At 37.4% G+C, this 23,048-nt stretch overlaps 1 protein-coding gene across 3 annotated transcripts in view; it reads right to left on the reverse strand.

Annotated features, from left to right (window-relative positions):
- Nucleotides 1-22,246, reverse strand: part of REL (REL proto-oncogene, NF-kB subunit) — a 33,139-nt gene extending 10,893 nt beyond the window's left edge. The window contains exons 1-4 of one of the 3 annotated variants that reach the window (XM_032410929.1): nucleotides 21,583-22,246; nucleotides 11,723-11,865; nucleotides 11,099-11,247; nucleotides 6,007-6,098 (exon numbers count right to left, since the gene is read on the reverse strand). In XM_032410929.1, the coding sequence (XP_032266820.1) occupies nucleotides 6,007-6,098; nucleotides 11,099-11,247; nucleotides 11,723-11,865; nucleotides 21,583-21,592 (394 nt within the window). In that variant the 5' untranslated portion in view covers nucleotides 21,593-22,246. Of the gene's footprint in view, nucleotides 1-6,006; nucleotides 6,099-11,098; nucleotides 11,248-11,722; nucleotides 12,209-21,582 lie in introns of those variants that run through there. The other 2 variants (XM_032410928.1, XM_032410927.1) reach the window with 2 other exon arrangements.
- Between the last annotated feature and the right edge of the window lie 802 nt (nucleotides 22,247-23,048).

The following is a 23,048-nucleotide window of genomic DNA, read 5'->3' on the forward strand; positions in this document are numbered from 1 at the left end:
TACTTGATCTCTAGAAAACAGACTGTCACAATGAGATAGCATCAGTCTATGGATCAGAATTTGTAGATCCTACTCTGCTAAACATTTCCAATTCCATTGTTTTGTTTTGTTTTTTTTTAAACCCAGGAGAATTGAGCAACTCCTTTGTTTCTATATATCATAAATATATATCACAAAAACAAAGTCAGCTGGTCTCTTGCAGTACAGCAGAATTCTCCTATGTGAAGTGATGCAGCTATGAAAAAGTATCAATTCAGCTCTGACAAATTTCTATGTAAGTGGTAGAATTTGAACTTGCAGATCCCAAAAATAAACAACCAAAGAAAGGATAATTCTACCTCTGAGTTCAGGTTATTTAAATTAGTTTTTAGTGTTTTTGAGTTTTTTTAGAGGGATTAGATTTTGTTTTGCTTAGTATTAGAAATGTACATTTTAGGTTTTATTTCAATACTCTAGGAAAATAACAACATATAATAATCATTATTTCTATTATGAAAAATACATCAGAATAGAGAATGAGGCCTACTATAATCATCCATTTATAATTTATAACCTGTTCCCCCTAACTACGGATTCCCAACTCCTTACGCTGCTGATATTCCCCGTTAGCACTTTTCATTGTCTAATAAATTATATAATACACTTATCTAGCAAATTTATTTACTGTTAGTCTTTCTCCACAGAAATATAAGCTCCTCAAAGGCAGGAATTTCTGTTTTATTCACTAACTTATCCGAAGCATCTAGAACAAGCTCGGACTATAAAGACTGAATGAGGTAAAAACCTGTTGAAGGAATGAATGCACAGAAGTAGGTAAGATGTGTAACCTACTGCATAGAAGTAGACTTTTACCTCAAGGCACTTAGTTGTGAAGATATTTAATATAAATATACTGTTTAGGTACCAAAGTGAAATATAACCCAGTTCCATCAGAGATCCTGTCCACAGTGAGCATGAAATTCATCTCAGAAGACAACCACCGAAGCATTAAATGATGCAACAGATGTCACAAAGCTTTTCATGACCAATTGCTGAGTGAATGTTATAATTAGGAGGATATCACCTTTGGCTCAAGAGAGCTGAAAAGGCTTTCAGGGCACTTCAGGTAAGGAAAACAACTTGAATATTTTTGGTAGACAAGTACAAATAAGGCATGTTCACTCATTCATTTGTTCATTTACCCTTTCAACAAATTTTAATTAAGCCTCTACCATGTGCCAGATACTAGGCTATGTGTTAGAGATACATAGAAGACAGTCCTTCAGAGCCTCAGGACTCAGTGAAGGAGAAACATGCAAACAAAATTATAGCAAATCATATCAGAAATATGTAAAACATTTTGCTCTGTCTGGAAAGGTCACAGAAAGCTTCAAAGAGGTGACCTTAAACTTGAAGGCTGAACAGGAAGAATTCACCAGGTAGATCAGAATATTCCATGTAAGAGAGTTGCATATATTTAAAGGCTGAGTAGCAAGAAAGAATGTGGCTCTTCTAACCTGGCAAAATGGTTCAGATGGCAAAAACAAAGCACATATGTGTGCACTCAGTATTAGGGGAAGGAGGGACAGGAAGTCGAGGCAGAGGATGCAAGCTAGAGGTGAAGATGGAATGGAAAGCAAAGATTGGATTATGAAGGGCTTTGAGTGCCATGATTGAGAAGTTGAATCTAGCAAGTATCAGAGTTGCTCAAAGTGTGGCCCATGGATCACTTGCATCAGAATCATCTAGGGCAGAGATTTTCAAATTGTAGTTGGGGACACACACTGGTCATAAAATTAATTTGGTGGTTGGATTAGCATTTTCTCTTTTCTTTAATTTTAATTCCAGTTAGTTACCATACAGTGCTATGTTAGTTTCAAGTGTACCATCTAGTGATTCAACAATTCCATACATCACCTGGTGCTCATCACAAGTGCACTCCTTAATCCCCATCACTTATTTCACCCTCCCCAATGCACCTCCCCTCTGGTAACCATCAGTTTGTTCTCTAGAGTTGAGTCTGTTTCTTAGTTTGTCTCTGTTTTTCCCTTTGCTCATTTGTTTTGTTTCCTAAATTCCAAATTTGAGTAAAATCATATGGTATTGGTCTTTCTCTGACTTACTTCACTTAATTATACTCTCTAGCTCCACCCATGTCGTTGCAAATGGCAAGATTTCATTTTTTTTATGGCTGAATAACATTTCATTGTGTGTGTATATATATATATACACATATATCCTTATCCATTCATCAGTTGATGGGACACTTGGGCTGCCTCTGTATCTTGGCTATTGTAAATAATGCTGCTATAAACTAGAGGTGCACGTGGATAAGCATTTTCTTTAAAAAAAAAAAAAAGAGAGAGAGAAGGAAATGGAATGGAAAGGAATGGAAGAATGGAATAGCATAGAGAACATATTCCATGTAGTAAGAATTTGGGACCCACTGCTCAGTCATAAAACTAATTTGGTGGGTTGGATAAGCATTTTCTTAAAAAAGGGGGGGAAGAAATGGAATGCAAAGGCATAACTGTAAGAGAGTATATTGCATGTAGTAAGAATAGTGTTTTTATCTATGTATGTATGTATGCCTATGTATGTATTGAGTGGAGAAATAAGATCTGTTTCTTCTATGAGTCAGTCAAATAAGTTAAGAAACATGGAGCTACAGGTTTCTTAAAACACAGTCCCAGGGGTGCCTGGGTGACTCAGTTAAGCATCAGCCTTTGACTCAGGTCATGGTCCCGGGGTGCTGGGATCGAGCCCCGAGTCTGGGCTCCCTGCTCAGCAGGGAGTCTACTTCTCCCTCTCCTTCTGCCCCCTGCCCCTGCTCGTGTGTGCACTCTTTCTCTCTCAAATAAATAAATCTTTAAAAAACAAAAACAAAACAAAACAAAAAACAACGAACACAGTCCCAGATCCCTTGCCAAACCTAACAAATTAATCAGAATGTGACCTGGAATCTACCTTTTTAGCAAGTAAGAAGGGATTCTTAATGCACATTCAAATTGAGAACCACTGATGAAAATTATTCAGAGCCACTGAAGGATGATAAGCAGAGTTCTGAAGTGATTCCTACTGGTTTTAGAAGGATATTTTTGTATGCAGTGTATAAAGTGTTTGGAAGATGATAAAGAACAGAGGCAGGACCACAAGTTTAGGGGCTAACAACACAGTCCAGGCTACAAATGGTGTAAGCTTACTTACATCCCTACGGATTATGGAGAAGATGGCCAGAGAGATGGTCAGGGTAGGGTGAACAAGAGAGTTTTGCTGGAATAGTGAGGGGTTTATGACGAGGACCAGTGGAAGAGAAGGCAGGAAAGATATGTTGGGAGTTACATGTGGAAGACTTTCAACTGAGGGCCATTTAGTTTTTAAACTTTTAAAAGAGCCATTCCAATTTCTTAATCAGAATAATATGCTATAAAAAGCACTGTTCTAAGAAGATCACTTCTTAGTAGTAAGTGAGGGTGGGGTGGATTCCACAACTCAAACTGTGAGATACGTCCTTCACCTAGAGAGAGCAAAAGGGCTATGGGGAAGAAAGGGATGTTACAAAAAACTAAACAACAACCAAAACCACAAACACTGTGAAGGCTCAACTGGCAGGATTGCTTCCTTCCCCAAATCTAAATCCACCTAGGCAGCTCAGTAGAGAGAAGATCATGAGCCTGGTAGCTAGGCTACCTGTGTTCAAATCCCAGCACCACCACTTACCAGTTCCATGACCCTGAGAAAATTACTTAACTTTTCTATGCCTTCATTTCCTTATTTTCAAAATGGAGATAACAACAGTCCCTACCTCATACGTTGCTGTAAGAATTAAATGAAATAAGGAGCACCTGGCTGGCTCAGTCGGAAGAGCATGCTACTCTTGATCTCGGGGTTGTGAGTCTGAGCCCCACATTGAAGGGTAGGGATTACTTAAATAAATAAATAAACTTAAAAAAAAAATTTTGAAGATTAAATAAAATAAAATATGTAAAGCACTTATTTTGTACTAAGAACTATTCTAGGTGCTATATGAGTGTTATTAACATCATGCCTGGTTCTGGATTGGTAAAAAACCAAAAACCTAAAAAACTTCTGGAGGGCCCATCTGCCTCTTGACTCCTGCATCTTCCTTTCTTAATGCCTTTTCCACTGGAGTCAGGAGACCTAGACTTGAACTCTAGCTCTGCCACTTGTACTTGCTACATAACTTGGGGAAATTACCATAACCAAAGCTTTGGGGTTCTCTTCTATAAAGCAGTGTTGTTGTAATGACTAAATACATAGCATACATAAAGCACTTAACATTTACTCCTTGACATACAAAAAATAATACATGGTAGCTGTTATTTATGATCTTCTTTTATACTACATGATCCCTGTTTTATACTGCATCTGGACACAGATGGACTCTTTATAAGTTTGGACTTTTACTTTAGCAATGAAAATGAGCATACTCTTGACCCAGAAATTTTCCACTTTTGAAAATTTATCCTAGGGGTGCCTGGCTGACTCAGTCAGAAGAGCAAGCGACCCTAGATCTCAGGGTCATGAATTAGAGCCCCACGTTGGGTGTAGAGAGGACTTAAATAAATTAAAAAAAAAAAAAACACTTTAAAAAATTTATCCTAAGGAAATAATCACACAAAAACTCCGTGTATATATGTTCAATGGAGTTTTTTTAATAAAATGAAAATAACCTAAATGTTAACAGATGGCTAGATAAATTGTGGTCTATCCAAACAACACCATACTCTGTTAAAAAGTAAAATAGATTTATAAGTACTAACATGGCAAGATGTTTAAGATCTATTCCTAAGTGAAAAGAAAAAAGCAGTAGCATGGTTCTATTTATATAAAAATACATGCATATAGTTGTGTATACAGTTAGATACTTACTGTTTAGTGGATTTTGCTGGGGATGGCAACTGTAAGCACTCCGCATTGTTTGAATAGATAAATGACTACACCAAGCTAAATGCTGGCATCCCACACTACAGTGGTCTCCACTGTAAAAACTATGAAATGATAAGTTCCTAAACTAGGGAGACAGCTATACATGTATAAAGGAAATTCTAAAAAAATACACACCAAACTTAATAGTCATCTTGCTCTGATGAGGAAGACTGAAGGGGAAGAAGGGGACTTTTGTTTACACCACTATACTAAATAGTATGAAAAATAAAGACCTAGGGAGAAGAGATGCAGACCTTATGGTTCATAAAAATACAGCACTTGGTTATGAACATATTCCTTAAATTATCTTCATAACCCTTACATTATTTTTATACATCCAGAAAAAACACAAACCAATGATACGAGGATGTCTTAAATATGACGGAGAGATCTATTCTTTGAAAATGTTATTGTCGTTCAGTTCCTGAATGATGCCTATTGAAGTAGCTGCAGAAGACTTTACAGTGGAGACTACTCTAGTATGGGATGCCAGCATTTAGCTTGGTGTAGTCATTCATCTCTTCAAACAACACAGAGTGCTTACAGTTGCCAGGCGCTACTCCAGATCACACTATCCCTGACAAAACCCACTAACCAGTAAATACCTAGCCTTATACACAAATACACTATGAAAATATTTTGTATAGCTTCTACTATTTCTATATGTCTTCTTCCACCCTGGGATTAATTTAAATTTCGCTGTGGAGTATGCCCTTGATTTAAATAACCACAGTGCCAGTTCAACATTCAGAAAAGGTAATGTATACTGCCTGCTGGAATGGCATACGGAAGGCCACATTCAAAAAGAAATCAGAACATCTGTGAGGTTTTCTTATAGAAAACAATGGCCCTTTCCACAGATACCAGAAAGCCTTGTCAGAGAATTTTTTCCCCCAACACTATGAAAGGTTTTAAATCTTCTTCCTTCCTTGGATACAGGTATCCATCAGCAAGCAGAAAAGTGAACACAAAACTTAAGACAGCTTTTAAAGCACAGGTTCAAGATACAAACAGAACTCACTTGCACAAATAGGTCAATATCCAAATAATAGAAATAATTCTGTCAAACATACTTACCATTGAAAGGATTGATTCCTGCCCTTATTCTTGAAATAATAGCTTCTTTTACTTCTTTTTTCTTTACACAACGAATACCCAAATTTTGAAAACTAGAAGGAAAACAGAACTTTCAAACTGTATTATAGTTAAACACAAGGACAAGTAAATGAAGTTTTACCAAAAAATACTGCAAAAATCAAGGGTACATCCTGTGCCTATGTCAAATATGCCAAAATAGATGAAGATTAACAGGGAAGTAATACCAAAAAGCTAAAATTGACCTCCCAAACAAAAAAGTTGTAAAAGGACGCCCACAGGTATGTTTTGCTGAGCCCATAAAAGTGTCGCCTGTATTTAAAAAAAAAAAAAAAAATGCGCACACACTACTAACATTGAACAATCCAGTAATTGCATATAAACATCTGGATTTCTGGCTTCTCTTGAACATTCGAAAGGTCTGGCCACAGTAGCCTAACACAGGAACACCTCGCTGGAGCTCAGCACCTGCAGCCCCATTTATGCAGGGCTCTCCAAGTTACTACAGTGCCTGCTAGTCCTCTTACACCTGATCCATTCCACAGACATTTGATTTTTGAGCCCTGACTTCACTACTAGTAGCAATGGAATATGTTTCATGCTGTATTACATGAAATTATAATAATCATTCATAAGAAAGCACTGAAAAGTTTTCTTTTAAATTAGAAAGATGTTTAATAAAAAAAAAATCTTTAAATTAGAAAGATGTTTAATACGAACAATAATATTTAACAAAAGTTTCAAAATGTCATTTATGGAAAACTTCTCAATAGCTACAAATATTACTAATTTGCATATCTGTAGCACAGATGATGGTGGGGGGAACTCCCCCCCTACCACCACCAGTCATACTTGTTCCCACATGGAAAAACCATGACATCATTAAAGTTGGGTGGGTGTGAATAAGGAAGCAAAACTTGGTTATAATAACATTACTATTTGTTCAAACTTCACATGGCACTCGGGCAACAGGAGGCTGCCTGCCTCGTTTGCTCCTCTCCATCTCATGGTGCCTTGTGTTTCTGTTCTACACCTTCACCGTACTTGTCATTTTGTTAGCACCTAAAATATCTTTGGCGTTTCTTTCCTCTACCTCCAATAATTAAAAAATAAATCTTGAATTCATAATCCTTTCTCGAAACCCTGAAACCCATAATCCTCTTCCTCAAAAGTATTCCACTTCTTTGAAAGATTCATAGCTTGGTTCTCACTTTTTCTTTGACAAAAGATTTTAAAGAATTATTTATTTTAATATATTTATACACTAAATTTTGTTTCATCTGAAAAATCGTATTTGACTGCTATTCACAGAATATTAGAAGTGGTAGGGATTTTTGAAATTCTGACATGAGGAAACCAAGGATCATGAAGATTATTTGAATCAATTATTCATTCATTCATTGATTCAGTCATTTAACAAATTTTGGGATTCCTACTCTGTACCAAAAACTCTAGAAAGTAATAGGCATTACAATCCCTCTCCTCAAGGGGCTTATTCTAGTGCAGAGGTTTGCAAACTGTGGCCCATGGACCATACCTGGGCCCACCACCCATTTTTCTAAATAAAGATTTTTTGAAACACAGACAAGCTGATTTGTTTACATATTGTCTATGTGTGCTTTCACGCTATAACAGAATTGAGCAGATGCAACAGAGACCATATAGCCTGCAAAGCCTAAAATATTTACTATCTGGCTCTTAACAGAGAAAGTTTGCTGACCTCTAGTCTAGTGAAGCACTTAGATCCATATTAAATAATCACATGCAAAAAATGCTAAACTGAAATCATGACAAGTTTTATAAAGGAGATATACACTGTGTCACGGGAGCCTATGACGGGAGAGTTGATCAATTCAGGAAGGACAGAGAGGCTTACTGTACAAAGTGGTACTTAACATAAACAGAAATGAACGAGGGGATGAGGAGAGAAAGAGACTTCAGGAAGAAGGAACAGAACAAGCAAAGGCCCCTACAGAAGAGTCTTGTGAGCACAGGAAACTAAAGGAAGGCCTCTGGGACTGGAGTATAGAGTTCAAGGGAAGCATAGGACAGAAGGCTAAAAATACAAGCAGACCCTGTGGACCCTGTAGGCCAATAAGGAATACTGCCCTTATTCCAAGAGCCACATAAAGCCCTTAAAATGTTTTAAACGGGAATGTGACAATCAGATTTCTATTTGAAAAGATGACTCCAGGGCGCCTGGGTGGCTCAGTTGGTTAAGCGACTGCCTTCGGCTCAGGTCATGATCCTGGAGTTCCAGGATTGAGTCCTGCATCGGGCTCGCTGCTCAGGGGGGGAGTCTGCTCCTCCCTCTCATGCTCTCTGTCTCTCATTCTCTCTCTCTCAAATAAATAAATAAAATCTTTAAAAAATTTTTTTTAAAAAGAAAAGATCACTCTGAATAAATTAATTTTTAAAAAAGATCACCTTGGCTAAAGTGGAGGACAGATTTGAGGAGAAAAGGTACAAAAAGAGTTGATGCAAGAAGACCAGTCAAGAGGCTATTCTGGCAGCCTACATTTATTTCGACTACGGGTAGTGTGGTGCTGACGGAGATCACTGAGAGAAGTGCACAGATTCAGTAATTATTTAGGAGGTACCTGTTAATGAATTCAATGCGTGTGCCTGTGTGAGGGGTGTCAAGGATGATACCCATGTCTGGGGGCTTTTATAGCAACCACCGAGATAAAGCACATTGGAAGACCCATTGAGAAGAAAGACGCATGATCATGGTAAAGTCAGAGTTTGGGGCATATTCTATTTGAGGTGCTTTTGATATGTTTAAGAGAATATGTCAAAAAGACAATGAGACTAAATACCATTCTCCACTGAAAGGAACCAGGGCTCCTTATAAAAACTGATTTCAGGGCTGGGGCGAGAAAAGTACAAGTAAGTCCTGAACACTTTGCTGTGTCAGAAAGTAAAGAAGTGCTCAAAGAAAGATAGAAGCATATCAAAAGGACACAGGGAGCAGGAGGAAGGGGCGTGCATTGGTCAAATCAGGGTCAATCTGAACATCAAAATAATAATGCCAGTAATGGACTACAGTACACTGAATATAAGAATCCAAGGGTCTACAGTGGTATTTTTTTTTTTAAGGGGGAAGGGGAAAAAGGGAAAGTTTTTCTTCACAATAGAATGCAATTAATATCACCAATGGAAAACACTAATATCCCATGTCTCCTGAAGGGATATTTTTATTTATTTATTTATTTATTTATTTTTAAAATTTTTTTATTGTTATGTTAATCACCATACATTACATCATTAGTTTTTGATGTAGTGTTCCATGATTCATTGTTTGTGCATAACACCCAGTGCTCCATGCAGAACGTGCCCTCCTCAATACCCATCACCAGGCTAACCCATCCTCCCACCCCCCTCCCCTCTAGACTGAAGGGATATTTTGAGAACAACATTGCACCCCCCTCTGTAGATTTCTCATCCAAAATGTTTCATGTTAACATGAAAATATTATTCATGTTATCATAGTAACATGAATATAAACGAGCAACTAGACTAATCCACATTGAACAACAATCTTCAAAACAAGTAGCCTAGACTCTTCAAAAATGTTAATGTCATGAAAGACCAAAAAAGGCTGAGAAACTATTGTAAATTAAAGGAGACTTTAATAATCATGACAACTAAATAAACATGACAAGTAAATACAGTGTGTGATCCTTAACAGGGTCCTGGACTGGGAGGAGAAGCAGGAGAACCATAAAGGGCATTATTGGACATAACTAAGAATTTAACTGTCTGTAACTAAGATTGAGAAGGAACAGCCAGAAAAAATAAAACAGGAGACTCTTGTTCTCACAGAAATCAAGAAATAAGAATGTTCCAAGAAAGGACTGGTCCACAGTGTAAAATGGTGTTGGGAGGTCAAATGATATAAATAGGAAATATTTCTTGCCATATGTGTATTACTAGATATTTTTTTGTTTTGTCTTGTAATTGTAAGAGGAATATTTTTAAAGTATATTTTCTAGATAGTTACTATTAATATATAAGGAGGCTACTAACATTTTCCTTGTTGTAATTAGGTTCAGTTTTTTCCAAAGGCAATACATGCTCATTATAAAAAATGAATCACAGAATAAACATAAGTTAAAAGAAAAACATAAAACCCCAGTCTTACCCACCAAGAGACAACTATTAATACCTTAGTGTATATACTACCAAGTACATGTACACATCTATTTTTTTAAAAGATTTTTTTATCACATATTCTGCTTTAAAACCTATTTATCTAACATAATGTGAGTATCTTTTTATACAAAGAGATATTTGCAATGTTATTTTTAAGGCTACAAAGGAGTACACTGCATGGATGTACCAGTTTATCTAACTGATCCCTCCTTGTTTATTATTTTGATAGCTTCTTAACTTTTTGCCATTACAAACTGAGCTGCATCGAACATTAACTATAGCTAAATGTCTGAACATGCTTAATTGTTTCCTGAGGATAAATTCCTAGAAGTAGAATTGCTGGTTCAAGAGACATTCATATTTTTCAGGCTTTTCCTATGTAGTTGTTGAAGTGCCTACAACAGAAGGATTTTATTAATTTATACTATCACCGACATGATGAATGGACCCATCTTCTGGCAGCCTAACCAACACCAAAGTGTTACATCCTTTTTCTTATCTTGTCATGTTACTTTTATAACCTGTCCTTTCTAAATAATAATTCCAGGTTTCCATTAGGTTCTCTCATATCTGGTAATTTTTAACTATTAATGAAAGGACAAAGTAAAAATATATGAAAGAAAACTTTTCAGAGATTGTTCACACTAAGAAAGAAAATCACAGTGTAAAATAAGTTTACGTTTACCTTTAGTAGCAATAAATAAGTATTCCTGCTACCATCATGGGCTGTGTCTACTAATAAAGAATAAAAGGGTAGTTCTATTACAAGTGGTAAGAAAATTTAAATGTATACTACAGTAAACAGAAGTAGAATGAGAAATTACTTTATCCTGCTAAGAAATAACAGATGTACATGTACAGGAAACAGAGCATCCTCTGCTTATCCTATTCCTAAAGATGTCTGTGACTGTGTACTTACAACAACGGTCTGCGTTCTTGTCCAAATTCTGCTTCATAGTAGCCATCTCTGCAGTCTTTTCCTACTAAATCATGAGGATGAGGTTTATATGGGTCGTTCTTCGTTACTAATGTAATTCTCACTTTTCCCTTTCCGTAATAGTTCATAATCTGAAAAGGGGGGAAATTAAATATATGATCCATAAATTTATCTCATTCAGAACTGACCTACTAAATGAGAGTTCAATTTATATAACGTAGTTAGCACTAGATAAATAAAGTCCAACTGACTGGCAAATACTGTTTGGATGGAACTTTCCAGGGAATACCAGAAGGGAAGAATTTACCTCTCAGTTCCTTGGCATATTATTTTCTGCACTACTTTCATCTGATTCTGCTTATTTTCTTTTTAAAACAAGCTATACCAAAATACTATCACGGAGCGAGAGAAAATACTTGGATGTTGGGCCACTGAATGCCATGCTCTTATATTCACTGTCGTATCATAAATATCCGTTGAGAGTATACATATAAGCACAGAGGAAATGAGAGCACACTGTGAAGAAACTGGGCCTTTCATGTAATTGCTATAGATAAAATATGGAGCAATTAAGAGTTAGATACACACAGGAGAATGGTCTATTACCTGGATAGATGGGTATGTTCGGTTGTTCTCTGTGCTGTGCTCCCCTGGAATGCTGCCTGCTGATCGCCCTTCACATTTGTATCTAAAACGCATGCCCCTCTGCCTGGGCTGTTCAATGATCTCTATACATGGGTTATACCCACCTGAAAATTTAAAAAAGGAGGAGGGTGAGATTAGGATAGCAGTAATAATGGATTTGACCATTTTGGTTTTTTTTCAAAATAGCAGACTAAAAAATTTTCCCTCCCAATATTAAATAATAAGGTTGAAATGTAATTACCCAAGATTGGATGGTAAAGGTGCCTCTTCTCCCATTCATATTGAGCTCCTATACAGTGTTAACACAAGTCACTCAAATTATATTTATTGGTTAGCACTTTATCATTTAATGTCAAGAGCTAATGCCAGCGTGAAGTTCTGAGATCCCCACTTCAGAGATATTCACTTTTCATGTTAAGACCAAGTACAAGGGGGCACCTGGGTGGCTCAGTCGTTAAGCATCTGCCTTCGGCTCAGGTCATGATCCCAGGGTCCTGGGATCGAGCCCCACGTCGGGCTCCCTGCTCCGTGGGGAGCCTGCTTCTCCCTCTCCCACTCCCCCTGCTTGTGTTCCCTCTCTCGCTGTGTCTCTCTCTGTCAAATAAATAAATAAAATCTTAAAAAAAAAAAAAAAAAAAGACCAAGTACAAGGACATCCCTCAAGATTCCCTCAGAAGGGTCAAGAAGATAGTCTTCAAAAGTACAATATCATACTCCAAAAGTGAGTGGAGCTGCTTGATTTTACATTAGACCCTTAACAGTGGACTAAAAGACTGCTAATTGAAAATGAAAATGCATTTAAATCCTTGCAGAAGGATGTGTTTTTTTTAATATCTCCACTGGAATCTTAAAGGATTGATACAGAGAACATCAAAACAAGTTCCAGAAGTGTTCATTTTAAGCTCAACAGAATTTTCAATCAGTTCCATCTAAATCTTTACTGAAGACACAAAAGAAGAAAATAAATTACTTTCTATAACAGATGTAATTCAAAATATGGAACTTCAGAATGAACTGATCTACACAACATGGATGAATTGTATACGTTATACACCTGAAACTAATGTAACATTATGTGTCAACTATACTCCCAATTTAAAAAAAGTTACACTGACTGAAAGAAGCCAGACCAAAAGAGCACATCCTGTAGGATTCCATTTAATATAAAACTCTAGAATATGTAAACTAATCTATAATCAAAAAAAGCAGATCACTGATTGCCTAAGAACAGGGGTGTGGAATGGATGGGGAAAGTCAGAGGGATGATGGATATGTTAATTATCTTGACTGTGATGATGATTTTAAGGTTGTATTCATATGTCAAAAGCTATCAAATTGCAAACTTTAAGCATGTGCAATATATTATACATTAATTATATGTCAGTAAAGTTGTCTAAAGCATACGCATCTTTACCCTTCTTATTATCCATACTATAGAAATGAAAAGTTCAATGAAGATACTCAAGTGTGCTTACAAGTAGAGTACTTGGCAATGCGTCTTTATTTCAGGGGTATGAAGATGTCTTCCATTCAAAAAACCCATTTTCCTTCCATCAGTTTAGTGATTTCTAAATTCCCACAATTAGATAATCCATTTCTCTGACTAAAGACTTATCCTCTGTTAGAATGCAAGCAAATCTTTAGAAAGGGTAACACAATGGGTCTTATTGGTACAGTGTGAGGAAGAGGCCTTTTGAGTCCTACTTAGCCACATCTTAATAGCAAGGACCCTGGAAATGTATCTTCTAAGTCTCCAAATCTATGAAATGGGAATAATAACAGCACCTACCTCGTGTTGTGAGGCTCAAGGTAGTGTGTGTTCAATTCTTATCAAGTATCACGTCTGTGACAAATACTCAATAAATGTTGTCTACTATTGTTTCAGATGCTTTCTTGAAAATGATTTATAGTGATACATAACATGATGGTATAACAATTGGTACTTTCAAGAATTTTATAGAACAGTGAGGCAAACAACACAAATTATTAGACTACAGAGGAGTCCAACAAAACAAAATTTTGCTTATGCTAACAAAATTGTGCATAAAATGATAGTAAAAGCAAAAGAATCAGGCATGCTTGTGTCAAATCAAAGAAAAAAGAGTTAATGAAGTAAAAAGGTGGGGAGAGTAGAAGGGAAGGCCTTCTAGTGAAAGGGAACGGTGTGTCCAAAGGCGTAGCAGCACAGAAGAGGAAGAGTTTAAAAATGACCAATGAAGCCACAGTGGAAGTGGAGCACACTTCTACCCTTGGAACCAAAAGCCAGAGTACATTTGTGATCTGTACAAACCTGTACAAAGTACAAAGGACATTAGGGATTTGGATTTTATTCCACGAGTGACAAAGAATCAATGAAGGGCTTTATGCAGGAGAATCATATGATTGGACTGACATTTTAGAGTAAGAACTCTGGTGGCAGTGGACAGACTGCAAAGGAGAAAGAGCCCGATGATCGGTTTCGAGGCTGTGCCAGTACTGTGGGCAACAGTGAGGGCATGTCTGACATCTAGCAGTGGTAGCAGGAGTGCAGGATTACTTCAATAAAACTGACAGTTCCTGGTGCCTGACTGAACATCAGGGTTAGGAGCAAGTAAAGAATCACTGAGGCTCCACAGTTTCTACTTTGGGTTACTGAGGAAAGTTACTGGTAGAGCCAGGGAAACCGGACTTAACCTAATCACGTTCGTAATACTTATCTCAATTTTACTGAAAAATGTAAGGCATGCAGATGTCTTTCATTTTTCACTGTCACATACTTACATATCCTTATATATTATGAATAACTCAAATTCACATTTCAGCTTCAAGTATTTCACATCCTTATATATCATCGCAGGAGTATTTAAAAGAAAGTACATTTTCCTCTCAATAGTTCGAAATACTCAACAGTATTTTTTAAGTTATATCTTAAATAATTTATGCGCTTTAGCTAAAGGTCAAATAAATCCCTGCCCACTACTTATTTAAAGGTGTCTTGGTGGGAAGTGGATAGAGAATTACATCATTAATGGTAAGTGGCTAACTCTTGGGGGAAGAGTGTGAATAAAAGTGCTAGGCTCGTAGGGATTTTTCAAATATTTCATTGGTTACACAACACTTCCTTAAACTAGAAAGTATTTGTGAGAAAAGTCTATAGGCAAGAGAACCGAAAAGCAGTTGTTAAAAGATAAAAGAATTTTTAAAGATGTGAAGTTATAAAAATGACAAATATTAGTGATCATATAATATCAAGTACTTACAAAACCTTTGAAATCTATTCTTCCTATTGTACAAGCTCTTTATTGGCAAAAACTCTCATTATCAACCAGGTAATATGTTATTGTAATATTTCATATTCCCCCAGCTGGAAATAATCTCCCCCTCCTCTAAATTATCATAGTATTTTGTTCATGACAATTATTCCAAATAACTATAATTTAGGGGAGACTCACTGTTTTATTTCTTCTTGAAAAAGCTCCTTGTTTTATTTCATCAAGCTACTTGTTTTATTTCTTTTCAAGCTACTTGAAGGCAGGAATTGTGACTTACTCATCAGTGCCGTGCACATAGATATTCGGTAAATATCTGGGGAGTGAATAACTGAAAATCTAAAAATCTTTTTGTTTGTGTTAAGTTATACAAATATCGAAGGATCGTATTAGTGATTAATCAGATTTTCCTTATTAGGTTCCACTACTATGGAAAAAAATAGTGCTTTGTAGGTATTAGAATTGCTACACTTTTCTACTCTTCATACCTATTCATGGTCTAATTTATCTGTATTTATGATTTAAAAATACTTCCCAGCTATAAATCATTTATATCATGCATCAGTATAATGTACCTGTTATTTCCTCCCTTAGCACTGTGTTTTGAAGTGCCATTCTTCCTGAAGATAGAGTGCTGAACTGTAGTTTTGTATGGAGTGGAAGAAGGTAAAATGTAAATCAGAGAACTGTAGGGAAAATAAATACTCTTAACTAAGATTATCTCAAATCACTACAGTTTTGAAAAGTACTGAAATTTCTTCAAAGTGGTTAAGCAAGTTGACTACTGTACTTTTTTTTAACCAATACTATGCAAAGCTGGGATTGACCCCTACATTTTTAACAATATTGTAAAATGCTAATACAGACCAGAATAACATTTCAAATACAGCCAAAATGTTTGCAAGATATATTTATGTTTTTATTTGCACTTAAGCAGAAAAAGAGTGCTATTTGAGTTTTTAAGATTAAAAAACTACATTGAAATAAAAGTTAAAAAATGCAGTCTCAATTGTCAGAAATACACACATTAATTAAAACCTTATGGCTAGCACCAGGAACCAGCATTAATTGTTTAGGAAAAAATTAATTACAGTAATTATAATACTGTTTTAAAGTACTTTTACATATATTCTCATTTGATCCTCTTAACTTTAATCTTCATAAAAACAGAACAGGTATTATCTCCCATTTTATAGATGATAAATTTCAAAATTATGAAGTCATAAGAAAAAGAAATTATGAATGACATTAGCAAATATGATAGCTGGGATCCCAATGGATCAAATTAAAAAAAAAAAGCATAAAACAGCTGGAGGTAAAGTCACAATAACTTATTACAGCAAATAACCTAAAATAAATACAACTTAGTTTAAGAAGATAATGCATCTTGGAATAGGCAAGTGAATATTTAGATCCAATGAAATTCCTGGAACAGAGTTCATAGTGGGGGTGTATACTAGAATCACTTTGGAAGCTTTTTCAAAGAACATACACGCCCTGATCCCACCTGTAATCTGTTGAATAGAAATAGAAATCTTTAAAGCCCCGACATATTTCTGGGAAAGCCTTCCAAGCAATTCTAACACACTCCTGAATAAGAACCAGAGCCCTAAAACATAAAGAAGCAGAAAAAATGCACATATCCAGAAAAGCAATCCAAAAATTCATGTACAAGTATGGGCTGGGTGACAAACTAGGCAGAGGAAAATCTGACTTGTTTTTTTTTTTTTTAATTCTGACGACTTTAACTCTTTTTTCTCCCACCCTAAAAAGCTTAGCCAAATATAAGCAAGGGAAAAAAGCATTATGATAGGGATAGCCTTCAATCACACCAATTTATTTAGAAGGTAAATTGTTTGCAAAATTAATACTGTAATTATCATAACATTTCTTAAAATACGGCAAGCAAATGATCACACGCTAATGTATCAACACCACAGCTGAGACTGACTGCAGACTGCATCTCCCTTGCAGAAGTACTGGATAATAGACTGCCTGAGAGCCAAAGGAGCAGATGGAGCTAACAATATATACTTTTCTAAGTATCACTTTCACTCACTTTGGAGAAAAAGAAAATAAGATCTATTCATCATTCCTCAAACCTAGGAACCCAACTGAATCGTGGTGATAAGCTTCTTTACCTTAAGACACACTTCTTCCGTTTCTTCCTAATTATGATCAAAATTTAGAGTTACCATTTCTCACGTAGATAGAATGGCATTCAATTAACAAAGGGGCAATGAAAACTTAAGCCTATTCCCACATGATAGAAAAAGACTAACACAGAAGGTGCAAAAGAAATCAAATGAAGGATAAGTTATATCAATCAAATTAGTAAAAGGACACATGGTCTATCTACTAAGAAATTTTTTATTTACTTTCTTTCAGAATGTTTACTATCATCTAAGCGGACAAAGGAGAAAAGATACACTGCCTCCAAACATCACTGTCAAACTTTTCTCCACTAGCTTAAAAATACAGAAAACCATTCCAAATTATTTAAAAGTAAGTGCACATTCTCAAAGTCTTGAAAGACGATTTTCTGTCTAGCATCTATTCTAGCCTATTATTGCAAGTTTTGAAGGTTTCACAGAATTCTAGAATGTCAGGATACTCAAACAATAGTGAGTGCCAACTACCTCTAGTAGCTCCTGTTTCCTAGAGGTCTGAGTCTCCAAACAGCTCCACTACATAAGAAAACGAACATTTATGGGCATGAACTGTCTCTGTTGTTCCTCAAAACAAGATGTTGTAGTAGTTATTCCCATTTTTATATTACAGAGTGGCAGAACTGGAATAAAACCAGGTTCATTATGGGCTAAAGCCCAGATTTACTCCAATTTCTGAGGCTGACTCTCAAATAAGTCTTAAGCCATCCAAGTAAGGGAATTTTCAGACAAGTATTTGGCTGATGTACGCACCACAAGGTAAATAAAAGATGCAAGAGTTTCACAACAGAGATTCTACTGCTAGAGATTCCATTACGGTGGGGAGAGAGGGAATCTTGAAAAAAATGTTAACTTCCAGAATGAAAAAGCAGAGAAATATTTAAAATGTGTCCTAGATTACTCAGGTATTTAATCAACTTAAAAATAAATGGCAGTACCAACTCATCTATCTTGATTAAGATTGCCAGATTTAAAAATAAAAATTACAAGAAGAACCATGAGAGACGATGGACTCTGAAAAACAAACTGAGGGTTCTAGAGGGGAGGGGGGTGGGAGGATGGGTTAGCCTGGTGATGGGTATTGAGGAGGGCACGTTCTGCATGGAGCACTGGGTGTTATGCACAAACAATGAATCATGGAACACTATATCTAAAACTAATGATGTAATGTATGGGGATTAACATAATAAAAAATTTTAAAAAAAACTCACACAAAAGGCTAAGCAGGAACTACATAGGACTAGAGTTCAGAGATTTTATGTCATCATATGTAAATTTTCATCAATGTGTGTTATATATAAATCCAGCTCTTTTTTTTTACCAAAAAAAAAAAAATTACAGGATGCCTACTTAAAAATGAATTAAACAAAGAAATTCTGTTAAGTATGTCCCATGCAAGTATTTGGGTCATGTGCCTACAAACCCGATCATATGCAGAGAACACAGATGAGAGAAGGATGGAACAAAAGGAAATTCTGGGCCTCTTATATTGTATTTGGGAAAGATAATACACACACCCCAGATGTTCCCAATATCGTTTCATCACGATTCCTCCTTAGCCATTTCACTCACTCATTCCCTTTACCCTCATATATCACCTTAATCCTTTTATACTGTTGTTGTCTCTACATTTTCACGTGCCACATTTTGGAAACAGCCTTCATGTTTACAGTGTGTAGTCGTCTACTTAAAAAAAGTCATTTGCTTTAGTTGTCAATTCCAGCTTCCAGCTCTATCGTTAATGATTAAGTTGCATCATAATTACACTGATTTTTTCCCCCTTACTCAAGAGAAATACTTATAGTTCTCTTGAAATTCACACCACAGAGTTGGAAGTAGTGTGGTTTACAAAAACAATTTCTTCATGTACTTCCTATTCTATGACACAACATCTATACTAAAGAACACTGTGAATAAAAATCAATTATCAAATTTTAAAACATATTTTACCATACTTACAAGTAAACAGAGCTCTCTCTGCATAAGAATATTTTGCACTTTCTACAGGAACAATGAGAAGCTTTAAATTCAGACAAAATAGCTAATTTTACTTAAACAAAACAGAATCATAAATATACAAGAGTAGTGACTGCCTATGCATACCCTACATGGGACAGGGAACATTTTTCTTAACAGTTCCTGTTCTAATTAATTGTGTCACAAGACAGAAATCAAGGTGTTAAAAAAAAAAAGGCAATAAAGACAGCTTAATAGAACCCGATCTGTGAAATCCTAAATAATTTGGTAATTTACCTGAACAAAATTTAGAATCATATAGAATCATATACATATATATAATTTTTATATATCTATATATTAAATTCCCCATTACTCATGGTACTTAAATTTTTGCTAATGAGATTATGATCTGTTACTTTTACATTCTACGTTTGTTATTTTACAGATAACAAATCCAGCTACACATACCTATTTACATATGACATCCGGTGAGAAAAGAAGAAATGGTCTTAAGTGCCTGGTAATCAATAAAAATACTTTTTTGAGGTTTTACTACTACCTTACTACAAATAATCTAAACTAGACAGTGATAACTAATTAAGCAAAATTTTTTTCCTAATACTCTTTCAGTTCAATTACTGTTTCAAAACAGGATAAGAATTTATAATTTACTGAATCTTTTTCTCTAAGGCCTTTACAAGTGATTAAGAAAAATACTCCCAGACTCCTTTTTAAAAATTTCCTTGGCAGTTTTCAAACAACTGAATTACAATTTAAATAATCTGTCATATTTTAAATAGTCCCATTTTAATGCAACTCCAGAAAAGGAAAAAAAAAAAAAATAATTACCCTACAACTTTCCATTCCTTTAAATTTTTTCCCCTTCAATTTAGGGAATCAGTCCTCACAACAGCACAAAATATAGTACCATTAAACAAATTTAAATCGTATCACATTTTTTAATAATGTGGGTCTTACCTTTATGAAATAGTTTTTTTCTCTCTTTTAAAAGAATTAGAAGTATTACACTCATGCCACATATTAATGAAGTTTGGTTAAACTGCCAGCAGTCTGACCTTTTTTACTTATAATGCTTACCATTCTTTACTACTTTCATACAAAATCTCTTTTTGTCATCCAATAAATTAGCCAATATTTCAGATCATCTTTGCACTTTTAATCTAAACGTGCCTTTAAATTATAAATTTACAAAATTATCTGAAAGTCTGGGGTCACTGAAGTGGGTAAAGAGAAAGTTGAAATATTTTAAACTACACTTGTATTCTCACATAAAAAACCACAGACAAACTGAAATCAAATGTCATGTGAACCACCCCAATTTCCTTTTCGGCCTACAGCAGTAGCTATGGCATTGTTCTGCTCAACCCCTTAAAAAAAAAAAAATCCTTTAATGCTTTCTACTTCCTCTTCTCAGCTAGACATCAGCCTCTGAGGGTCACTGAACCAGGGTCTTGGGAGGATGCGGGTCAAGCATAAACAGGTCCCCCAAAACCTTCAGCCTCCTAGTATACCGCTAACTTACCCTACAAGGCCTCCCTGCCTCTGCTCACGCTGCTCCGTCTGCCGAGAAAGGGCCCCGTGAACCTTGCCAGGATCCTGTAAAGGTCCAACTCGAACACAGTCTACTTGATTTACTTCCCTTTAGGTTACAGGCAGATCTAAACCACGGCTATATATATGAGACTCCCTCCCCTGCCCTCTAACCTGTTTCTTGGTAAACTCGTTTCCCCCCAAAGCAAGAGATCTACGCATCGGTTAACTGAAAATAAATTGTTACGTTAGTGATGTAACGTTTTCATTTCTACTCCTATTTTAAAGCACGGATATTCCAATACTCCTTTACCCCTTTCTTCCAACAAAGAAAAAAAATGACTTCTACGTAAACTAGAAAGTACCCGCTTTATAGTAGAAATTATCCACTTTGTTGAAGCAACTTAAGACCCGTTATGATACCACTGGTGACTTTTAAAGCCGCACCACATTTTGTACAACTGTCAACACATCCAGCGATCACCTCCCGGCACTTGATTAAATTAAACTAAAAAAAGGACAGCACTCCTGAGGTCTGAAGGTTCTTCATTCCTGTTCTAAAACATAAAACCACCATTTCAATATAAATCAATTTTTAAATACGAGAACTCTCCGTCCTCATTTAGATTCGTGTTACTTCCCTAATCCTAAAAATCAAGTCGTTGGGAATTTCTAAGGTTCCGGCTATTATAATGGCATCAAAATACAGAGCGTGGCTTTGATTTCGCACGCAAACCCCGTGCCAGGTAACTTTTTTAAAGGCTGACAATTTGCCAGGTGAGACGATTTTAAAGACAGAACGCACACAACCGAAACCGAGACCCCGACACCCTGAACTGCAAGACCCCCGGACGAGCTCCCTCCCGCGGCCCGGACCCGCGCCTGAAACACTCACCCGAGGCCATGGCTCCGCTCACCGCGCCGCCCTCTCCAAGTGTCCGACCCGAGGCCGCCACAGTCAGCCCGCGTCGGTCCGGCGGCGGAGGGACTCTGCCGGCGGGACCCCAGTCCGCCTGACCACCCCCCGGGGCCTCCTCCTCCTTCCCGCCCTCCTCGGGGTTTGCGGCTCACACCTTCCCACCCCCTTAATTCTCGCGTTCCGGATCACCCGGCTTCTCCCGTCCAAGGTGCGGGAGCCAGGGGCAGGGGGCGGAGCGCCGCGAGAACCGAGCGCCTGCCGGGCCTAGAGGCAAGCAGCCTGGTGGGAGGGGGATTTCCCGCGACTGACGTAGGCCCCGCACCACCGCCTTCCCCGGGGCCCGCGTCCCGCCCTGTCCGTGCCCCGCGCCCCGCCCCTGCCGCCCCCGGCTTTGAGACTGGGTCCGGGCAGCGGGAGGCGGGATCTTCGGGAGCGCAGGGAACGCTGGGAGCCGGGCGGTGACTGTCCCGAGCGTGCGAAAGCCGCCGACTCCGGAGAAATCCCCCTCCTCCAGGTTGTTCTTAGGCGCGTGGTTTAAAGTTCAGGAGCGGGTGGGAGGGTGCGCTGCCGTCCAGGGCACCGGCCGCCTGGGAGCACTTGGGGTCGGGCCGGCCGGCGAAGTGGGGCTGGCTCTGCCGGGCCCCGGCGGACGGCGGCTCGGGGTTTTCGATGGGTGGTTCCCCCTCTTCCCAATTTCGTACATGCAAATCTTCGCCCCCGCGCGGGCCGGCGGCGCAGCGCCGACGTCCCCGTGCGCCCGGCAGGGGAAGTGCGGAAGCCGCTGGCGCCTGTGTTCATTTGTAATTCACGTATTTGCATTTGGGGACCCCCGCAGTCTGATTTTCCTCCATTCTGTCTGAACTACGAAGGCTCTGTCAGCATTACGTACTTTACCCTACGAAAACTTTTTAAACTCTTAAGATCCGCACTTCCAGTTCGTTGCCTTATGATGCAGTGTGCTCAGGATTAGTGAAGGAAACGCTGTTTTAGTATTTGACAGATACCCACGAGGAAAGGGGGAGTGGGACGAAAGTTTAGTGTGTTGAGGGAATCTAGTACAACATTGCTTCTTTCATGGGCTAAGAATCTCCTGTGTGTCAGTTTATTTACCTCATTTATAACATTCTAATCTTATAGATGATGTAATGGGGGTTCAGAGAATTAAGTAATACTTCAGAGAAAAAATAATAAGGGTAATACTTCAGAGAAGTTAAGTTCTGGTAATAAGAAAAGCACAGTTTAAATCCAGGATTGTCTAACTCCATGCTCTTTCCACTATACCTTACTGCCTAAAACAAGTGCGGAGAGGGAATGGGGATTATCAGCCAGCTATATAAGTGCGGAAACTGGAGGACCCAGTTGGGGAAATAATTAAAAATAAAATCTCCTAATATAAAAACCCTCCACGAAGAGTAGAAAACAATGAAACAATTTTATTATTG

The sequence above is a fragment of the Phoca vitulina genome, unplaced genomic scaffold, assembly GCF_004348235.1.
Source record: "Phoca vitulina isolate PV1807 unplaced genomic scaffold, GSC_HSeal_1.0 scaffold12, whole genome shotgun sequence".
NCBI lineage: Eukaryota > Metazoa > Chordata > Mammalia > Carnivora > Phocidae > Phoca > Phoca vitulina.